The sequence below is a fragment of the Hyperoodon ampullatus genome, assembly GCF_949752795.1.
Source record: "Hyperoodon ampullatus genome assembly, chromosome: 2".
NCBI classification, from domain to species: domain Eukaryota; kingdom Metazoa; phylum Chordata; class Mammalia; order Artiodactyla; family Ziphiidae; genus Hyperoodon; species Hyperoodon ampullatus.
The window spans coordinates 29,789,237-29,812,526 of NC_136915.1; the positions used below are offsets into that span (position 1 = coordinate 29,789,237).

Sequence of the window (23,290 nt, forward strand, 5' to 3'; positions counted from 1 at the left end):
CCTCAGGGCGCGCGCGCCCACCCCCGCCCCATCCCGCCTCTGCCCCACGCCGGGCCGGGTGCACCCGGCTTCCGGGGCTGCGCACGCCCCCTCCATGAGCCGGGACCCCTGGCTGCGCGCGCCCCACGCCCTCTCCCCGCCCGACGGGCGCGCGCGCTGGCTCCCGCTCCCGCTCCCGCTCCCGCTGGCGGCGGCGGCGGGGATTGTTTTTGTTGTCGCTGAGGCCGGAAGAGCCGCGGGAGCCGGGTCCCTGTCCCCGGGCCGGGCGCCGCCGCCGCCCCTTGCTCAGCGCCCGCGTCTCCGCGGCGCCCCCATAGCGCCAATATTCCGGAGATCAAGCGTTACGCGGCGGCGGCGGCGGCGGCGGCGGCGGGGCCCGGAGCGGGAGGCGCCGGGGACCGCAGCGAGGCGGCCCCCGCCGCCGCCATGGAGGCGCTGGGACCCGGTGAGGAGGACGCTCGGGCCGGGACCAGGACCGGACCCGGGGACGGGTGGGCGGGCGGGCGGGCGGGCTGGCAGCTCCCCGTGGCCCCCATCGGCTTGTGCGTACCTGGGTTAGGCCGTCAGGCCTGGGGGAGGGGGACCCCATTGCACAAGGCAGAGGGAGCTGACCCTGGCCTCGGCGGGGGCGGATTCCGCGCCCCAGCCTGGAGAGCTGAGCCAGTTCTCGAGGTCTAAGGAAGGAGCGAGGTCACGGAGGAAGGTGACCCGCGTCCCCAGGTCTCAGGGAGACCTGACCCAACCTCAGGGAGGTGGTCTGTGCTCCAGGGTGGAGGAGAGGCCAGTTTGGGCTTCAGAAGGGACGCGATCTGTGCCAGGCGCGCAGCGGAGGCCTGGCCCTGACCGGACCGGACTGGGAAGGACTGCACCATCTACTACCAGGGGTATTATTGGCTTGAGGCCGCACCCCTATTTTTCTTGGCACTGACAGACAGTCCAGAGCCCTCAGATAAGGAAGAAAGAGAACTTCCCCTAAACACTTCTCATTAACCCCGAAGGCCAAGGGGCAAAGTGTCCACCCTTTCTCAAAGGCCCTGAAGTCTCGAGGAATGTGGTCTTCTGCCTCTGTCTACCTGTCAGTCTGTGCAAGAGACCCAGAGTGGTCTGTCGTAGCTCCTCAGTGACAGGCGAGTTACCAGCCAGAGGCTGCAGCTCCGGCTTTAATACTCTGAGTATCTTCTAATTGGGTTAGAAGTAGTTGTGAGGATCAAATGAAGGAGAAAGTGCTTTGGAAACTGTATTATGAATGGCCTCTGGTTATCTCCCCGACTCTGCCCAAACAAGAAGAACCATTCCAAGTTGTAACAAATGCCCTGCAGATTGGAGTCTGCTGCTCCCACCTGGAACCCCAACAAGTTTCTGATGTCTTGGCTAAGTAGGGCAGGGTTTAGGTGCTGTGTTAGAATTAACTTTAATATCATACCTTATCTACATAGTAGTCTTAGTTGTAGAGCATTTCATTTTTCTAGTGCATAGAAAACTCAGTCTACCATTTGAGTTTGGAAACTTTGCAAGTTTGTTTACTTGAAACTTGTTTACATAGCTGAATGATTCAACTCCACTTTAATTTGCTGCTTAGAGTATTTTTTTAAAGTCTTTATTGAATTTATTACAGTATTACTTCTGTTTTATGTTTTGTTTTTTTTGGCCACGAGGCATGTGGGATCTTAGTTCCTGGACCAGGGATCCAACCCCCCACCCCCTGCACTGGAAGACGAAGTCTTAACCACTGGACCGCCCAGGAAGTCCCTAGAGTTTTGGGGTTCTTTTTAATTAATTTATTTTGGCTGCTTTGGTTCTTCGTTGCTGTGCATGGCTTTCTCTAGTTGCAACGAGCAGGGGCTACTCTTCGTTGCGGTGCGTGGGCTTCTTGTTGCGGTGCATGGGCTTCTTGTTGCGGTGGCTTCTCTTGTTGCGGAGCATGGGCTCTAGGCACTCGGGCTTCAGTAGTTGTGGCTCGCGGGCTCTAGAGCACAGGCTCAGTAGTTGTGGCGCACGGGCTTAGTTGCTCCGAGGTATGTAGGATCTTCCCGTACCAGGACTCAAACCCGTGTCCCCTGCATTGGCAGGCGGATTCTTAACCACTGCGCCACCAGGGAAGCCCCTTAGAGTATTTTTTAAAGGACTTCGTAGTCAAATTTCATATGCCTTTTAAAAATAAATTGGTTTTGTCACATTAATATTATTTGATAAACCTCAGTGTATTACACAGGGTTAGTTCAGCTATGTCCCCCGGCTAAAGGCATGATCAGGTCTTTAGGAATGTAACAGACTTCTGTTCAAATCCAATCTAGTAATTTAATAGTTGTATAACCTTGGGCAAATTACTTAATTCCTTTGAACTTTCATTTCCGCATCAATAAAATAAGGGTAATAATAAGTATGTGCTGCAAGATTGTTGTGAGAATGAAATAAGGTAACGTATGTGGGAACTCTTGTTGTAGATAGTAATGCATTGGAGATACTCAACAAATGTTTCTTCCCTCCCTCCCCTGCTAGAAAGTCATAATTGAAACAACTGTTGCATTTATGAGCTGATATTGAAAGAGACTTTGTAACTGTGTATACAAACCAAATTTCATGGAAAAGATCAACCTGGCAGTGTTAGGAACATCCCAGGGACTCTCTTTTTGGTTTGATTTTAGATTTTGCAGGACTTATCATTTCACCCAGGATTGAAGAAAATTAATTCTCACTAACCACATTTATAAGACACTAATGAATAAGCCACAATGTCACGTAGATCTTTTCCGTTGACTGGAATATTTTCTTGCCTGCTGTCTAGCAAGCTCCTTTTTTGGTGTCACAGTACCTTGGAAACCCAATGAATAACAAGAAGCTGCTTGCTGAGCATGGAATTAGAGCAAAGGGAGTTGATAGTCTTGTGGGATATTTCATCCAGGCTAAGAACCTGGAGAAGCTTTTCTGCTTCTTTGTTAAAGCGCATGGATCTAGTGCTCTGTTCCCTCCTGGCTTGAACAATCACTGAAGCATGTTTAGTCTTGCTCTGCTCTCCCTCACCCAATTTCGATTTCTGACAACAATAACTTGGAAATAAATATATTTAATTATATTACCATTTATTTTGCTTATATTAATAGTAATATTGATTTTTACAGTGCGTTACAGTTTGGAAAGTGCTTTCTTAGCTGTTAGCTCATTTAATTCTCTGTGAGGTAGGCAAGGCAGGTATGATCCCCATTTTACAGATGAGAAAAGAGATTCAGAGAGCTTAAGTGACTTTATCAAGGTCTCAAGGCTGAGTGGTGAGGATGAGTCTGGGTCACCTGACTCCTAGTCTAATGCCCTCCTCTTCTATTAAGCTGACTTCATCTAATCTGTGTTGAGTCATATTTGTTACCTTTTTGGAAGATGTCATTCTCTGACTTTGTCACTAAATTTTGAAGATGCTCTCCACATGAAGACCTTTGGGCAATAACTATAACATTTATGCAAGCTCAGTCATAATAGCTAACATGTATCGAGTGCTTACCATTGTGAGGCACCGTGTTAAGCCTTTTATATACATTGTCTCATGAGATCCTCACAGTAGCCTTATGAGATGGATGCTGCTATTATTATACCTCCTCCATTTTATAGATAAGGAAACTGATGCACAGATTGGCTAAGAAACTGGCCCTAGGTCATGCAGTTAGGGAGTGATAAAACCAGGACTGAAACTCAGGCAGTTTGATTCCAGAGCCTTAGCCACTGTGATTTATTTCTTCATAAGTCGTTTGATAAATTCAAAGAAACCAGCTTTGGGGATGAACAATTTTAGAATATATCTTTCTAAATAAGTCTTCTAAGCTTATTAAAAGGAATGATCACTCACCTTCTAACTTTTCTCTCTTGCCATGGAAAAGACACACACTCTGCTTTTCTCCACTTCTTAATCCCTTTCCTTCATTTCTTCTGCCTCTGCCTCTTTAAAGGGCATTAAGTACTTTAGAGAGGTATAGATGCCCTAGGATTGTGAAGTAAATTGGAGAAGAAATCTCCCTGAACTGGGAGTAAGGAGACCTAGTCTAGTCATACGTCCTTGGGCAAGTCACTTGACCCAAATTTCTGTTTGCAAATTTCTGTCATAAAGCTGGATTTGCGATACAAAGATTGCTTAAGCATATCTTGGAATATGCAGGGCTGACTTTTTAAATGTGATTTAATTGGGTTAATTCAGTATGCCTGTCTACCTCTGATATTATTTATTATCTACTTCTTACCTTGTTTATAAATGCTGTATCACACCAAGAGTAGATCCCCTTGTTCACCAGAAGTGGAACTGAACTCCAAGGAATAATAATATTCTTAGTATAAATTAAGTGCTTTTTTGTTTTAATGAAAAGATAATCATCAATTCTTTTGTTTTAGAAATGACTAGGTTTCTGTTTAGTTTCTACCTGGATCTGCTACAGGGATTATTGGTACCGTTCAACATTTACTGAATTCCTACAATGTGCTCGTCATTGAATTAGGTATTGAGATAACAACGAACTGGAAGTCCATTTCTTCTAAGAGTTTACAGTCTAGTGAAGGAGACAGTAATTTAACAAGTTGTTTCTAGGTACTTGTCCTAAATGCTCCCTTATACAGAAGTTCTTGGGAACACAGAAGATGCATCCTCCAGCCTGGGAGATTCTGGAAAGGCTTTCCAAGGAGGTTGCACTCAACCTGAGTTTTGAAGGATGAGTATAATTTAGGGGAAGAAGGAGCAGTGAATTTAATACGTGAAAAGATTTTCAGTACTTTAAGAATTAGTATGTGGTGATCTGTCAACACAAATTTCATTAAAGTGTTTGCTTTGATTTTCCTAAGTGACGTTGGACCAGAACAGCTTCTTGCTTCAAAGTTTTCTCTCCTTAGTGAATTGTCTTTGTTCTTGGTGAAATACCATTGCAACAAGAAAACCTGTTGTAACTTTCCTTTGTAAACACAGCTCACTATTCATAGAAGAAAAGATGTTAATTTTTTAGGCGAGTGTCCATTTGACATTATAATCAAAAAGGAGTAAGATTTTCTGTAGACAGATATTTCCCAGGCTGTGTTTCCCTAAATCCTTATCTACTGCGTATTGATAGATGTTTGATTTTAAAAACAGAGGGACTTCCCTGGTGGTCCAGTGGTTAAGACTTCGCCTTCCAGTGCAAGGGGTGCGGGTTTTATCCCTGGTCAGAGCTCCCACATGCCTAGCGGCCAAAAAACCAAAACATAAAACAGAAGCAATATTGTAACAAATTCAATAAAGACTTAAAAAGTGGCCCACGTCAGGGGCTTCCCTGGTGGCGCAGTGGTTAAGAATCCACCTGCCAATGCAGGGGACACGGGTTTGAGCCCTGGTCGAGGAAGATCCCACATGCCACGGAGCAACTAAGCCCATGCGCCACAACTACTGAGCCTGCGCTCTAGAGCTCGCAAGCCACAACTACTGAAGCCCGCGCACCTAGAGCCCGTGATCCGCAACAAGAGAAGCCGCCGCAATGAGAAGCCTGTGTACCACAACGAAGAGTAGCCCCTGCCTGCTGCAACTAGAGAAAACCTGTGCACAGCAATGAAGACCCAACACAGCCACGAATAAATAAATAAAATAAAATAATTTATATTTAAAAAATGGCCCACATCAAAAAAAAATCTAAAAGAATAAATAAAAACAGAGAGAGAAAGAGTGTGTGTGTGGGGGGGTGTGTTCTAGGGAAAAACAAGTTAGGTAAATGATGAGTTAAAGTTTAACAGTTTATTTATTACATGACTTCTTAGAGAATTTAACATGATAATATACATTGGAATTTTAAGCAGGGGAGGGAATATGCAGTTTCTTTAGCTTATGGAATCCTTTTTTTTATGGAATATCTTGTGAACCATCAATGGAATAATTTGGAATGACTACCGTATCTAGACCAAGGTTTCTCAGCCTCAGTACTGCTTTTTTTTTTTTAATTTCATTTTTTAAAATTTATTTATTTTTGGCTGCGTTGGGTCTTCATTGCTGCACACGGGCTTTCTCTAGTTGTGGCAAGCAGGGGCTACTCTTCGTTGCGGTGCGCGTGCTTCTTATTGCGGTGGCTTCTCTTGTGGCAAAACATGGGTTCTAGGCGCACAGGCTTCAGTAGTTGTGGCACACGGGCTCAGTAGTTGTGGCGCATGGGCTTAGTTGCTCCAAGGCATGTGGGATCTTCCCGGCCCAGGGATCAAACCCATGTCCCAGGCATTGGCAGGCAGATTCTTAACCACTGTGCCACCAGGGAAGTCCCAACCTCAGTACTGTTTGATACTTTGGACTGAATACTTCTTTGTTTTGGGGGCCTGACCTGTGCATTGTAGGATGTTTAGCTGTATCCCTGGCCCCTACTCACTACATGTCAGTATCAAGCCCCAATTTGTGACAACCCAAAACGTCTCCAGGCATTTGCCAAATGTTTACTGGGGAACAAAAGCTACCCCAGGTTGAGAACCACTGGTCTAGATTGTAAGTTCCTTGAAAGCAGAGGCTCTGTCTTTTTCCTGAGTCCACAGTACATGTTCGACATATAATAAATGAATAAATGTTTGTTGAAGAAATGAACTAGATCTTGTGATCAGGAAATATCAGACTGTCCAGATTTTTAAATTTTCACGTTATAAGCAAGAAAGTCTAGCATTATTGGTGTTGTTTCACTATGTAAGTTAGCAATTAAATTGATAAATATAGCTGCTGTTTAATCTCCTACAGTCTGTACAAACTATAATAATGCAGGCTAATTTATGGAGGATTAATGGATCATCTTCAGCCTGAACTGGTGATGACCCCCAGAGTTTAGAGATGGTTTTATTTATTTATTTATTTAACAAATTTATTTATTTATTTTTGGCTGCGTTGAGTCTTCATTGCTGCGCACGGGCTTTCTCTAGTTGTGGTGAGCGGGGGCTACTCTTCATTGCAGTGGGCAGGCTTCTTATTGAGATGGCTTCTCTTGTTTCAGAGCACGGGCTCTAGGCATGCGGGCTTCAGTAGTTGTGGCATGTGGGCTCTAGAGTGCAGGCTCAGTTGTGGTGCACGGGCTTAGCTGCTCCACTGCATGTGGGATCTTCCCGGACCAGGGCTCCAACCCGTGTCCCCTGCATTGGCAGGCAGATTCTTAATCACCACGCCACCAGGGAAGTCCGAGATGGTTTTATTTTAAAATGCATATAATTTTGTAAGCCTAGTTGTAGATCTACTGATGCTGATAAAAGGTTTTAGACAGTAGATTGCCTCTGAGGGTTCATCATACTGTGTCTAATGTTGACAAACCCCATATTCAGAATAATAGCAACATGGCAAAATATTTAGAAATCTAGAGAGTCTTAGGTCAAAAAACTTTTGATCTTTGTATATCAGAGTATGTTCAGTGAATAATAAGATCTCAATAATTGTAGCTATTTTTGTTTTGTTTTGGTTGTGCCACGTGGCTTGTGGGAATTTAGTTCCTGGACCAAGGATTGAACCCGGGTTCTTGGTAGTGAGAGTGCAGAGTCCTAACCACTGGACCACCAGGGAATTTCCAATTGTAGCTATTATCATCATGATCATGAGGGGAATATTATCGTTCACAAACAAATAACACATCAAATATCTTTCATTCTCTTCAGGGCCTCCAACCAGCCTGTTTCAGCCACCTCGTCGTCCTGGCCTTGGAACTGTTGGAAAACCAATTCGACTGTTAGCCAATCATTTTCAGGTTCAGATTCCTAAAATAGATGTGTATCACTATGACGTGGATATTAAACCAGAAAAACGGCCTCGTAGAGTCAACAGGTAAGGATTAGAAAGAGTAGGCTTCTTCTACATTTAAATACATGTAATTTGTTTATCATGAATTGTATTGTTCTCTAAACTCTTATAACATGTAGGCTTTTTTTTTTTCTCTAAGATGTTAAGTTTCTTTTTTTTTTTTTTTTTTTGCGATACGCGGGCCTCTCACTGTTGTGGCCTCTCCCGCCGTGGAGCACAGGCTCCGGACGCGCAGGCTCAGCGGCCATGGCTCACGGGCCCAGCCGCTCCACGGCACGTGGGATCTTCCCGGACCGGGGCATGAACCCGTGTCCCCTGCATCGGCAGGCGGACTCTCAACCACTGCGCCACCAGGGAAGCCCTAGATGTTAAGTTTCTTGATAGCAGGTTTGCTGTCTCATACTTGGTTGTCCTCCACAGATTCTAGCAGAATGCAAGATACATCATTGTTCAGTAAATACTTAATGAATGAAGAAGAAAGTTCACTCTTTCACTGTCCAAAGGTAGCAGAAATTTATAAAAATAGGTGAAGCCACTGGTGTCTATGGAAAATAGAACTATGTGGAAATTCAAAATTTTTTTTTTTTTACAGTACGTGGGCCTCTCACTGTTGTGGCCTCTCCCGTCGCGGAGCACAGGCTCCGGACGCGCAGGCTCAGCGGCCATGGCTCACGGGCCCAGCCGCTCCGCGGCATGTGGGATCTTCCCAAACCGGGGCACGAACCCGTGTCCCCTGCATCGGCAGGCGGACTCTCAACCACTGCGCCACCAGGGAAGCCTGACATTCAAATTTTATTATCATGTGTTGGTATTGGACATGAGAAAAGTATAAGTGTAAAGACAGAAGAATCATCTTGGGGTATTGAAGAACGTAAACTCAGAAGCTCTGTTTAATTCTAGCATTATCCAAGAGGGGTCTAGATAAGATGATTTAAGCATTGTGGTCTGTATGACAGGAATTTACCAATAGTGAATATAGCCCTATAGCAGATATTTTTACAGCGTGCTGAGATCACCCACTTTCCTTTTCTCTGTTTTCACGCTGTGATATTCAGGCAGTCCTTAATATTATAGTTTTTGCCTTTCCAAGTATGCTTTTGCTGTAAAGCGAAGTATGTCTTTGTGGCTTGGTTCTTTTTTTCTCATTATAGATCAATTATTTGGCTTTCTGGTATAGTTCAAACTCATGCAAGCTCTTAACTGTTTGGCTGTTGTATAACTGAAATCAATAATAACAGAAGCGGTGGCAATGGCTAATATGGATCCATTTGACATATACTCTGTTGGGTGCTCGTTGTGTATCAGGTATTGTTCTATGTTCTGGGAATACAACATGAACAAACAGGCAAAAGTTCCTACCCTTGAGGAACTTATATTCTAATGGGGGAAAAGTCCAAAAATAAATGAATAAGCAAACAAAACATATTATTTGTTAGTTGATGATAACTGCTGTGAAGAAAAATAAAACAGGGATGGAAGATAGGGATGGAAGATATGGATGGAGGATGGGCCACTGATTTTACATATATATATATATATATATATATATATACACACACACACATACATATAGTATATATAGTATTTATGTATATTGTAAATACATATATATTTTGTATATATGTTACATATATATTATGTAAGATGTTTGTGTGAATGCATGTGTGTGTATATATATGGGTACAGGCAGACACATATATATGTTATATTTTAATAGTATAGTTAGGGAAGAGCTCACTGAAAAGTGACATTTGAGGAGAAACCTAGAGGAGGTGAGGGATATCTACATGATAAGAGTCCCAGGCAGAGGCAGCAGCTTGCATGGTATATTCAAGGAATAGCAGATAAAGCCTGTATTGCTGGAGTGAGTGAGGGGGAGAGTGATAGAGAAACTCCAAAGGGCCCTATCATGCAGAGTCTTGTAGGCGGTCATAGAACTTTAGTGTTTACTCTGATTAGATGGGTTTTGAGTAGACATTTGATATGACTAACTTAGGTTTTCAATGGATCATTTTGGCTGCTGTGTTGAAAACGAACCCTAGCAGGTAAGGGTGAAAAGCAGGGAAATCAATTAGGAGGCATGTGTAATGATTCAGGTGAAAAATGATGGTGGCTTGAACTTGGGTAGTAAAAGTGATAGTGATAAAAACTGGTCAGAGACTACAAATATTTTAAAGGTAGTGTCAGCAAGATTTGTTGATGGGTTGAACAGGAGGTATGAAAGAAATGAATCATCATTGATTCCAGGGTTTTTGTCCTGAGTGGATGGAAAGATGGAGTTGCCATTTATCGGGACGGGGAAAACTATGGGAGAGACCAACAGGGTTGACAGATCAGGAGATCTGTTTTTTGGCCATGTTAGGATTGAGATGTCTATTGGACATCCCAGTGAAGATGTTGAGCAGGAAGTTGGATACATGAGGTTGGACTCAGCAGAAAGGTCCAGGCTGAAGACAAACATTTGAAAGTCATCAGCATATTGGTGGTAAAGCCATGAGACTGGGTGAGATCATGTAGGAAGTGAGTGTGGTTAAAGAAAATAAGATTTCAAGACTGAGTCCTGAGGTAACTCAATACTTACAAATGGGGAGATGAGGAAGAATCAGCAAGGAGACTGGCATGGAGAGGCCACTGGGATGAGAGATAACCAGGGCAGAGTGAGGAGGCAAGGGAAGAAGAGGTTTTTTTTTTTTTTTGCGGTACGCGGGCCTCTCACTGCTGTGGCCTCTCCTGTTGCGGAGCACAGGCTCCGGACGCGCAGGCTCAGCGGCCATGGCTCACGGGCCCAGCCGCTCCGCGGCATGTGGGATCTTCCCGGACCGGGGCATGAACCCGTGTCCCCTGCATCAGCAGGCAGACTCTCAACCACTGCGCCACCAGGGAAGCCCAAGAAGATGTTTTAAGCTGAAAGAATTGATCGTCTAATGTTTGAGGAGCATTGAATTTCGCAATGTGGAGCTCACTGGGGACCTTGATAAGAGTAGCTTTGGTGGAGGAAAAGCCTCACTAGAGAAGATTGAAGAGAGAAAGGAGAAGAGCAATTAGAGACAGCTCTGTCAAGGGATTTTGATGCAATGGGGAGCAGAGAAATGGAATGTTCAGACAAAGAGGAAGTGGGATCAGGAAATTTCAATATTTTTTAAGATGAAGAAATTATAGCATATTTATATGCTGAAGGCAGTAATTCAGTAGAGTGGAAAAATTTGATGACTCAGGAGAGAGGAAGATTTCTGGAGTGTTATACTTGAGCATCCCAGAGTAAGTAGGCTAGTTAGCAGCCATTTAGTCTTGTCCAAAACATCCATAAGACATTTGGTCTATGTCAAAAGGTCCCTGAAATTTGATCCTATTCAAAACGTCCATGAGCGTATTTGGCCCATGCCAAATTTTTGTTTTGGCCAGAAGTGAATATCAAGGACCTTTTGGTGTGGACCAAATGTCTCCATGGACATTTTGGACAGGACCAAATATGACCAAATATCAAGGACCTTTTAGGATGGACCAAATGTCTTATGAATGTTTTGGACAGGACCAAATGTCCTGCAAGTAGTAGGCTTCTTGCATGACAAGCACTGTTCTAAATATTCTATGTCTGTTTATTCACTTAATACAACTTTTTTGGTGGGTGTTATGATTACCATAATTTTACAAATGAAGAAACAGATGTGAGAGATTCAGTAACTTGTCCAACGTCATACAGCTCTGCCACTTAGTCATTGTGTGACCAGGGGCAGTTTACTTGCCCATTCTGAATTTTTATTTTTTCTCTTTAATATGAGGACAATAATTATTGCCCTGCTTGTCTCACAAGGTTGTTTTGAAGGTTAAATGAGAATAGAGGTGAAAATATGTTTTTTACTGTAAAACTTTATGGTTACATTTTAAGAAACTAAGATAAGAAATTACCCTTCCAGTCTGAAAATATACTGTTCTTTTTTTTTTTTTTAATAAATAAGCACAAGGCTCTTGTCAGTTAACAACAGCCTGTATTTATTTATTAAATTTTTATTTATTTATTTATTTATTTATTTATTATTTTTGGCTGTGTTGGGTCTTCGTTTCTGTGCGAGGGCTTTCTCTAGTTGGCGGCGAGTGCGGGCCACTCTTCATCGTGGTGCACGGGCCTCTCACTGTCACAGCCTCTCTTGTTGCGGAGCACAGCCTCCAGACGCGCAGGCTCAGTAGTTGTGGCTCACGGGCCCAGTTGCTCCGTGGCATGTGGGATCTTCCCAGACCAGGGCTCGAACCCGTATCCCCTGCATTGGCAGGCAGATTCTCAACCAATGCGCCACCAGGGAAGCCCCAAATATACTGTTCTTAAGTCAGCTTTTTAAAATTGGGAATGTATGAGACTATATTTCTCCATCAGTTTTTTTCAGCTGCATGATTTGGTTTGAAAACATACGATTTTCCCACAGATTTCATTTGTAGTAATATTAATGCCGTAGCTAGTTGTGATGTATTTTAAGGTACAGTTCCCCTACATGGGGCTCACTAATGTTGGTAAGACATAGCACCTGACTTTTCATTGATGCTAGCATTCCAAAATCGCACAGACCCAGATCTGTCCATCTTGAACTGTAGACTCTGGTTCCCCCACAGCTGCATTTGTTTCAGAGCCTGCATACAGTGTGATCCGGCATATATGCAGAAACATTTAAATAAAGCTATTCATGCTCTATTGAGAGAAAGGCTTTCTTTCTAAACAGAAAGAAACTACATTGGTAATCTTTACAGAATGAGGATATTTTACGACATTCGCTTTCCTATACTGCTTGGAAGCAGTTTGGAATATAACAAGACAGTATGAAGAATAATAAATTTCTAGCATTATCAAAGGGGTTGACTTAGTCCTTTGATTTTGATGCATCTTAGATTTATTGATCCCCAGATTTCTGAATTCTGCTCACTCTCTTTTCCAAAACCAGTATACTTGAATAAGGATGCTTATTTGATAACACACTTATCATTGTTCAGTTATGAACATGCCAAACTTAGATACCTAAGACAGGTTATTCTTATAAGGCTCTATTTATCATAGGAGAGGATTTTGGAAAGCAAGAATTTGAGAGGATGCTATAAAGTTTATTCTCTTTTTCCTTTTATTCCCTCCTTTTTGTTGTCATCTCATGATTGCTTTTGTTCACTTGCCTACTTTTCTTTAGTTAACTATTTTTCTAATTACTTGAGTCAGTTGTAACTTTAACTCTTACTTTTTCCAAGGAGTTTTGAACTGAATTTAGATGATTAAGGTATGGTGATAGTTTCCTTACTGTTCACCACCGCTTCTCAGAGCTAACCTACACTATCTCCATTACTGTTAAGGGACGTAGTAGATACAATGGTGCGGCACTTCAAGATGCAGGTATTTGGTGATCGGCAGCCTGGCTATGATGGCAAAAGAAACATGTACACAGCACATCCACTGCCAATTGGACGGGAGAGGGTAAGTGTTAACAGCAAGAAATATCGATTAGACTTATGTCATTTAGTAGTAATTACGTAGGACAACAGTGTTTCCCTTTCTAATCACAATTCAACGCTTAAAGTTGCTTCTCATGCTGATGATAGATTTGTTATTCTGTCCATATTCTCTTGTCCCTTAGTTTACCAATAATTGAGCATTAGAATTTAGGTTGATTATGTCATCTTTACATATATTCCAGATTTCTCACAGTGTTAAAGTGCCACCTGAATCTGAAGAGTGGAATTTTTATAAATTGTAGAATATTTTATAACACCCACTTATGAAAATACTTTTTCTAAAAAAATTATTTATTTATTTTTGGCTGCATTGGGTCTTCGTTGCTGCTTGTGGTCTTTCTCTAGTTGCAGAGAGGGGGCGCTACTTTTCGTTGTGGTACGCAGGCTTCTCATTGCGGTGGCTTCTCTTGTTGCGGAGCATGGGCTCTAGTTGCGTGGACTCTAGTAGTTGTGGCCCACGGGCTTAGTTGCTCCGCGGCATGTGGGATCTTCCCGGACCAGGGTTCGAACCCGTGTCCCCTGCATTGGCAGGCGGATTCTTAACAACTGCGCCACCAGGGAAGCCCGAAAATACTTTTAACACCACAATAACTTAAGACATTTGTTTTAAAATTTTAAAAGCAATACATTAAATATATACTCATTATAACCTTATTCAGACAATCTAGAAATGCTATGGTTTCCTGCCTCCCAACCTGCCTGTACCCTCAATCCCATTTTCACTTTCAGAGGAAACTACTATAATAGTTCAGTATATATCCTTTCATACTTTTTTTGGCCTTAGCTATTTATGCATATTTATATATATTCTTTTTTTTTTTTTTTTTTTGCGGTATGCGGGCCTCTCACTGTTGTGGCCTCTCCCGTTGCGGAGCACAGGCTCCGGACGCGCAGGCTCAGCGGCCATGGCTCACGGGCCCAGCTGCTCCGCGGCATGTGGGATCTTCCCGGACTGGGGCACGAACCTGTGTCCCCTGCATCGGCAGGCGGACTCTCAACCACTGCGCCACCAGGGAAGCCCTCTTTTTTTTTTTTTTAAATAAATTTATTTATTTATATTTTTGGCTGCGCGTGGGCTTTCTCTAGTTGGAGTGAGCGGGGGCTACTCTTCATTTCGGTGCGCGGGCTTCTCATTGTGGTGGCTTCTCTTGTTGCGGAGCATGGGCTCTAGGCACGTGGGCTTCAGTAGTTGTGGCACTTGGGCTCAGTAGTTGTGGCTTGCGGGCTCTAGAGTGCAGGCTCAGTAGTTGTGGTGCATGGGCTTAGTTGCTCCGTGGCATGTGGGATCTTCCCGGACCAGGGTTCGAACCTGTGTCCCCTGCATTGGCAGGCGGATTCTTAACCACTGCACCACCAGGGAAGTCCCTATATATATTCTTATTTGTTTGATATTGTTCTATGATTTATTTTTTCATTTAACAATATGTCTGGGAGATCTTTCCATTTCTGTACATTTAAATCTAGCTTATTTTTTTAATTCAATTTTTTTATTGTGGTAAAATATATATAACATAAAATTTACTATTTTAACCGTTTTTAAGTGTACAATTCAGTGGCATTAAATATATTCACACTGTTATGCAACTGTGACCACTAGCCATCTCTAGAACTTTTCATCATCCCAAACTCAAACTCTGTGCTCATTAAACAGTAACTCCCCATTTTCTCCTCCCCTATCCCTGGTAACCACTATTCTACTTTCTGTATTTATGAATTTAACTATTCTAGGTACCTCATATAAGTGGAATTATATAGTATTTGTCATTTTATGTCTGGCTATTTATTTCACTTAGCATAATGTTTTCAAGGTTCATCCATGTTGTAGCATCTACCTTATTTTTAACTATTACATAATATTCAATATTAAATTATTCCCCTACTGATGGAACATAGGTTGTTTCCAGTGTTTTGCAATTATAGAAAGTGTTAAACATCCTTATTCATATACTATATGAATATTCCTGGGATGTCTCAGCCTTTGTAAATATGTATGTGTATGTATTTTATGTATTTTTCCTTAGGTTGATATGGAAGTGACCCTTCCAGGTGAGGGTAAAGACCAGACCTTTAAAGTGTCTGTTCAGTGGGTATCAGTTGTGAGCCTTCAGTTGCTTTTAGAAGCTTTGGCCGGGCACTTGAATGAAGTCCCAGATGACTCAGTTCAAGCACTTGATGTTATCACAAGACACCTTCCCTCCATGAGGTTAGTTTGAATTCTTTGCCACAAATGTCAGACTTTTTTTGCTAGGTTGCATTGGAGACATTGAAAGGTTTCTGCACAAGTCATAGTTCAAACTTGGTTTCAGTTTATAAAATTGAGAGTGAAATGAAAGACTCCTTCAAGTTTTTACTGTGAAACATGCAAACGCTTGTTTCTTCAGGTACACTCCAGTGGGTCGCTCCTTTTTCTCACCTCCTGAAGGTTACTACCACCCTCTGGGAGGGGGCAGGGAGGTTTGGTTTGGCTTTCATCAGTCTGTGAGACCTGCCATGTGGAATATGATGCTGAATATTGATGGTAAGATGGAACTCTCTTTACCCTTTACTCTTTTGGCTGGTTTTTTGGTCTTTTCTCTTTCCCTGAAGCTAAGTATCCTTCTCTGTTTGTTAGTATCTGCAACTGCTTTCTACCGGGCTCAGCCTATCATTGAGTTCATGTGTGAGGTTTTAGACATTCAAAACATCAATGAACAGACCAAACCTCTAACAGACTCCCAGCGTGTCAAGTTTACCAAAGAAATCAGAGGTAGGTATTTGCATTACTGTGGTCTTGCAGAGGCAGCTCAGCATGGTGCAAGGAGCACAGTCTTGCAGTCAGACACACCTGGGCTTCCATCCCATTCCTGCCAGTTCTATCATTGGGACTTTGGGCAAGTTATTTAACCACTGTGAGCCTTAGTTTATTCGTGTCTAAGATAAAGATAATGTGTATCTTGTAAGATTGTTGTGAGAATTAAATGCAACTAAGTGTATAAAGCTTCTTTATACAGTAGCACAGTACCTGGCACATGTCAGGAACTTAGTAACTGTTACTTTTACTTACTTGAAAACTTCCATTTTAATAAAATAACACAAGTTCATTTATTCTCAGAATTTCTTTGCTTCTTTACCTGTTGTTAGCTGTCTTCTCTCTTTATACCATAAGCTTCATTAGGGCTATCTCCAGACCCAAGAATAAGCACCAAAACATAGTTGATGCTTGATAGATACTTACTGAATGAAGTAATACATCAAAGTAGGTTGCAAGTCTTAAGTCAGCTGGGTTCTAATTTTTTCTGCTTGGCTGAGGCTTTTTTGCCTGTGCATGATGAAATTGTTCCCATATCCTTGCAAGTTTTGTCCTGTACAATGCTATGCCTTTCTGAAGACAACCTTCGAGTATTTTCTTGTCACTGTGATTTTAATTAATACTGCTCTTTTGACTGTTTTGACTTCAGGTCTTAAAGTTGAGGTGACCCACTGTGGACAGATGAAACGAAAATATCGAGTGTGTAATGTGACTAGACGGCCAGCCAGTCATCAGACGTATGTTAACCACATCTAAAATTGTACCATTATATTTTTTGTAACAAAGGAAGCTACTATAATAATTTGAGAAATTGGTATCTCATATTGTAATTTAAAAAATCACCTAGATCTTCACGTTAAAGCACCGAAGCTTTAAAAATGTTTTAAGGGACTTCCCTGGTGGTCCATTGGTTAAGACTCCACGCTTCCACTGCAGGGAGCTCAGGTTCGATCTCTGGTCAAGGAACTAAGATCCTGCATGCCACATGCCACACACAGCGCGGTCAAAATAATAAAAACTAAAACTAAAACTAAATAAAATAGAAAGCAGCCGCATAGCACAGGGAGATCAGCTCAGTGCTTTGTGACCGCCTGGAGGGGTGAGATAGGGAGGGTGGGAGGGAGGGAGACGCAAGAGGGAAGAGATATGGGAACAGATGTATATGTATAACTGATTCACTTTGTTATAAAGCAGAAACTAATAAAAAAAATTAAAAAAAATTAAAAAGAAAATGTTTTAAATATTTTTGATAGAAATATTTATAAAACATATTTCATGCCTTTAATTCATTTCACCTCTTTTTTTTTTGTAAATGTAATTATGATCCAGCCAGTTTTTCTTTCTCTTTTTTAAAAAATATTTATTTCTCTATTTGGTTGCACCGGGTCTTAGCTGCAGCTCTCCGGCTTCTTTAGTTGCGGCACATGGGCACCTTAGTTGTGGCCTGTGAACTCTTAGTTGTGGCATGCATGTGGGATCTAGTTCCCTAACCAAGGATCGAACCCGAGCCCCCTGCATTGGGAGCACAGAGTCTTATCCACTGCGCCACCAGGGAAGTCATTTCACCTCTTAAACAGAGTATGCTAAACATAGATCAACTTTTATATAATGATGCAGAGTCATCATTATGAACATCATTTATTATAGTGTTGTAATTCTCAATGCATGGCCTGAAGGATCTATTAAGGCCTGTAAGTCATAAAAGCTGTCATGGGAAGATACATATTGCTTTGTGCTTTATGTGGATTTTTCTCCCCCCTTTTCTAGCTAGCTGTCACTTCTTCCAGCTGTCAGTGTGTATGGTATGCCTCCAGCAGCACATTCATTTATGCTTACGCAATCTCAGTTTTCTAATCACCCAACTTCTAGTCCACTGTGAGCTATACCTAATGAGAAAATATATATTAAAGTGCTTTTTAAATTACCATATATGTAAGTTTTATTCTTGTAATCAAGATCATTAAACTCATGTCTGACATAAATATGAATATTGGCTTTTCTAAGTAAAGAGCATAAACTTAACTATATTAACTTTACATTATTTTCCTCACTCAGAAGACTTTTTCAAACAAGTGTACATCAAAATCACCTGGAGGGCTTTGTTCTAGATAACTGAAATTTTGGGGTGGCCGCTGAATAAATGTAGTATATAAATTCAATCTGATTTGAATAAATTCTTCAGTATGAACTCATGTACACATCACATGAATTTCTTGAGTTGTAAAGTGATGTTCCATATATTCTTCATGTTATACCATTGACTTCATTCTCTAAGGAAAAAAATGAAGTCACTATTGAGAATTGTAGCATTTGTTTCAAAAAGAACTATCTTTCTCATTATTTAATTACTTCACAGTACCCTGTAAGAATAACTATACTTATAGAACTATATAACCTTTGCATGAAAATTAAAAGCACATAGATTTAAATATCACACAGGTGATCCTCACTGCATTATTACTTTGTGGGCCATTAACAGCTAAGAAAGCAAGATTAAAGTAATTATTGTGCCAAGTGTTTGAGATAATTTGTCCACTGGAAGAGCGAAATCAGGAGAGTCTCTTAAATCATGCTCCCCGGTTTATACCAAATATCTTGACACAGTCTCAAGTTCATGTATCTGGTCTTGTGGCCTCCAAATCCACATATGTTTGTCCTGGTTTGGGGATCTGAAGATGTGGCCCCAGTAACTGTGCTACATTCATTTTATCAAAAGTTATCTTATGTTATCATCTGTGGATGACCCAGGACCTTATTTGAATTTACTCATCTCTAAGAAGCCAGCAAGAGATTGTATTTGTATCTGTAGGTGTTAACTGACCTCTCTAGTAAGTCTGTGTATTTTCTGGTTCTGCGGCTTCTTCTTGATTTAAATTCTTTTTCCATTTTAATTAAAAATTTTCTCATCTTAGCTTCAACAAACAGACATGTAAAATTCCAACAAAATCGCTATCCTGATTAAACCCTAAAATGGCTTAAGTGAAAATGGCCAAATAAAGATTGACCTTTTTTTTTAAGTGACTGGTCAAGGTAGAAAATGTTAGTAGGCTTTTGTTTGTTTGCTTATTTGAAAAAAAAAAAAAAAGAACTTGAAGAAATTTCTAAAAAGACATTCTCTTTTGTAGTTTTCCCTTACAGCTAGAAAATGGGCAAGCAATGGAATGTACAGTAGCTCAATATTTTAAGCAAAAGTATAGTCTGCAACTGAAATACCCCCATCTTCCCTGTCTCCAGGTGGGACAAGAACAAAAGCATACATACTTGCCACTTGAGGTAAGCTAAACTAAATTTTCTTTTGCTAATCTGCCAATCTCTTGAATGTGTTTTTTAAAAAAGAAATGTTCTAAACTAGTGATAGAATTTAATATTAATCTCTAAAATACTTTGGACAGATAGCTTCACCATATAACAGAATTTTCATTTTTTTGGAAATGGAAGATGTAAGGTACAGTTCAGCAAAGGCTTAAGATACAGAAGCCCATTACACAAACTAATTCCTCTTTGCCTCTTGGTAGGTTTGTAATATAGTGGCAGGACAACGATGTATAAAGAAGCTCACAGACAATCAGACTTCCACGATGATCAAAGCCACAGCAAGATCTGCTCCTGACAGACAAGAAGAAATCAGTAGACTGGTCAGTAAGGCATGGTCTTTAAGATAAGCTAGCTTTCAGATGGGAAAAAAACAAAAAACAAAAACAAAAACAACAAACAATAGAAAATGCCTGATGGGACACAGTTATTCTTTGGTTTTTATATATGCAGGCTTTCCTGTTCTTTAGGTGAAGAGTAACAGCATGGTGGGCGGACCTGATCCATATCTTAAAGAATTTGGTATTGTTGTCCACAATGAAATGACTGAGCTCACAGGCAGGGTACTTCCGGCACCAATGCTGCAATACGGAGGCCGGGTAAGCTTTTCATTTTATTCAGCAAGCTTCTTCCAACAACCAATCAAAAGGGATGAATCCAGGGTTTTTCCACTACACCACACTGAATTTACTCATAGCTTTGCTCATTACTGCTTTTTGTCTTTTGGCTAATATCAAATAGAGTTTTGTTTATCCCCTCATCAACTTTAAAATGGCCTTAGATTGTAATGTCTTTTCTCTTTTCTTTTGTTTCTTTTTTTGTGTTTTTTTTTTTTTAAAGAATAAAACGGTAGCCACACCCAACCAGGGTGTCTGGGACATGCGAGGAAAGCAGTTTTATGCTGGCATTGAAATTAAAGTTTGGGCAGTTGCTTGTTTTGCGCCTCAGAAACAATGTAGGGAAGATTTACTAAAGTGAGTATCTTCATATTTTCAGCTTAGTAATATCCCTTCCAGATATGAAAATATCATCTTTATGTGAATGTGCTGTGTACACTGGCACTGAATCCCAGACTCCTATAGTGACACCATCTGGCTATAGGAAAAAGACCTTGTTCTTATAGTAAATTGCAGACTTGGGAATTACATTAAGAATCTGACTCAGCTTCCTACATTTAGAGCAGAAATTTGTGACTAACAAGGCTGAAGCAGTGCCGATTGGCAAATTCTTGAGTTCTTAGAGAAGCTTCCTTTGGGGTTAATTGTATCTTTTCAGCTAAGATAAAATAAAAACTAGTTCATTTTTAATCATTACAGTGTACTAGAGAGCTTGTTTTACTGAGGGTCACTGACTAGGATCATTGGTTCACATCTTACAGATGCAGTTATCTATATACAGGAAGTTAGTGAAAAGGGTGGAAAAATCACGACAGGAAAAGGGAACTGGGGTGAAAAGAAAGGAATCCTACAAAACATTGGCAAATGCAGAAAACAAATCATTCTGAAAGCTTTCTACAAATCCAAAATTAAAACTTGACCATGAGTTTTGCTTTTTCTTAAAGTGATGATTTCTTTTGACATTGTTATTGAATCACATCTATTACAAGTTTGAATGTCATCCTAAATATGGTGATTTTGTGACAGTGTGTTTCTGTGTTCTCAGTTGAACACAAGCTTACCCAACTATTCTTGTACCTGGCTTACCAAAATACACGTTACCTGAAATTTTGACCTTGCTTTTTTCTTCAGTCTGGAATTACTGACTTTAATGTTTAAAAAATCTTTGAACAGGAATGCTATTCTAGGCCCTGAGGCCCAGCTGAGGCACAATTATTTAAAAATTCAAAATGATAATCTGATAGTTTAATAATACAGAGTCTTCTGCATTATAATTACAGTGATACAACTTCCAGGCTATTTTTGGCAACCAGTTAAAGATGGGGTTTTTTTGTTTGTTTGTTTATTTGTTTCTAAATTTGGCTAAGAATTTACAGAACTGAAAGAAATATCTTAGAGGGAAATAAATGCTAAGAATGCGCCCTGAAATGAAAGCACTGTGCCACCGGTTCTATTTTAACAGGAGTTTCACTGACCAGCTCCGTAAAATCTCTAAGGATGCAGGAATGCCCATCCAGGGTCAGCCATGTTTTTGCAAGTATGCACAAGGTGCAGACAGCGTGGAGCCCATGTTTAAACACCTGAAAATGACATATGTGGGCCTACAGCTAATAGTGGTTATCTTGCCTGGGAAGACACCAGTATATGGTATGGACCCCTTTAATGTTGAATGAGGGATGATTTCAAGTAGTAGTTGTAGCAGTCAGGATAAACTAGGTTATGCTGCAGTCACAAACAATCCCAAACTCTCAGTGGCTCAAAGCAACAAAGTTTTATTTTTTGCTTTTGCTATGTGTCCATTGAGGGTAGACCATGTCATCATATCATTTTCACTCTGGAACCCAGTCATTATTTGGAATGTTGCTGGCTCCATGGCAGAGAGAAAAGAGAGCCTGGAGGGTTCTTAACTTCTGCAATTTCTTGGTCACAACCAGCTATATGGCCCACCCAACCTATGTGGGGGAAGTGGGATGGTGGGCAGGAAATGCAGTGGTAATGAGGGTAGTGCCATTTTACCATAGTCCCCAAAACAGGGAGAACTGGAATGTCTGGTGAAAAGCATTTAGGAATATCAGAGTGGGGGGAGCCTACCACTTCCAGAATAGGAGCTGCTTAGTTTGTATCTCTTATAAGAAGAATGATACAAACCACACAATGATTTTGAAATAATTAAAAAAAAAAAAGAATGATACAAAGTTCTTTTGGCTTATCATCTAAGTAAAGGATTTGGAAACTATGTAGACTAACCATTTGAACTTTATAAAATGCCTTCAACCCTCTCTATATTTGTTTCTTTTGTTAGCTTCTCTTTATCTGTAGTGTTTGGGGGAGGAGGGGAAGGAAGGAAAAAAAATCCCTTAGAATTCAAAGGGCTGGTGTGTGTACTGAGAGGGAGGAGCTGGGGAGATTGATTTCTTTGCCAGACCAGTCCTGTGGGAAAAGGAACCTCAAGGGACTTGAGTGAGTGGTGAGTGGTGGCAGGCTGTGTGGTAGAATAAAGGAAGTGGACTAGCTTCAAAGCCTGCAGGAGGGAAGAAAAGGATAGGGAGAGAGTCTTCCAAACTCAAAAAAATTGCCCTGGGGGTTTAGCAGATGAAAGGACCACACATGAAAAGCATCTAGCACAATGTACAGTATATAGTAGGCACTCTGTAAATGTTAATGTGTGTGGGGGGGTGTTTCCCTCTACTTTTAGTAATCAGGAGAATATATCAACATTTTTAAATTAATTAATAAACTTATTTTTGTAGCGGAGGTGAAACGTGTTGGAGATACCCTCCTGGGTATGGCTACACAGTGTGTCCAGGTAAAAAATGTAGTGAAGACCTCACCTCAAACCCTTTCCAACCTTTGCCTGAAGATAAATGCAAAGCTCGGAGGAATTAACAACGTGCTTGTACCTCATCAAAGGTAAGATCCTGAACTCTTTTTCCATTTGTTTCTTAAGCTCTAACTTACATGATTTATGATAAAGCACACAAATCTCAAATATACATCTTGGTTACTTTTTCTTACATATGTATGCACTCATGTAACCACCACCCAGGTTAAATATAGAACACATCCAGCACCTCATCAGGCTTCCTCGTGGCCCTTCCCAATAGATAACCCCCAAAGGTTCTGACTGTTCTGACTTCCAGCATCATAGATTAGTTTTGCCTGTTTTTCTTCTGGCCACACCCCGTGGCTTGTGGGATCTTAGTTCCCCCGACCAGGGATTGAACCTGCGCCCTTGGCAGTGAAAGCTCAGAGTCCTAACCACTGGCCCGCCAGGGAATTCCCCAGTTTTGCCTGTTTTTGAACTTCATATAAATGGAACCATACAGTATATACTATTTTGTG

At 41.2% G+C, this 23,290-nt stretch overlaps 1 protein-coding gene across 1 annotated transcript in view; it reads left to right on the top strand.

The window, feature by feature from the left end:
* Positions 1–426: 426 nt before the first annotated feature.
* Positions 427–23,290, top strand: part of LOC307048754 (protein argonaute-4-like) — a gene marked incomplete at both ends in the record, with an annotated part of 35,020 nt that continues 12,156 nt past the window's right edge. Inside the window, 14 exon segments of the mRNA XM_079697952.1 lie at positions 427–513; positions 515–542; positions 7,606–7,771; positions 13,073–13,193; positions 15,253–15,434; positions 15,613–15,749; positions 15,843–15,977; positions 16,669–16,756; positions 19,145–19,292; positions 19,535–19,654; positions 19,802–19,930; positions 20,172–20,305; positions 21,411–21,595; positions 22,699–22,858. Of these exon segments, the coding sequence (XP_079554078.1) occupies positions 427–513; positions 515–542; positions 7,606–7,771; positions 13,073–13,193; positions 15,253–15,434; positions 15,613–15,749; positions 15,843–15,977; positions 16,669–16,756; positions 19,145–19,292; positions 19,535–19,654; positions 19,802–19,930; positions 20,172–20,305; positions 21,411–21,595; positions 22,699–22,858 (1,820 nt within the window).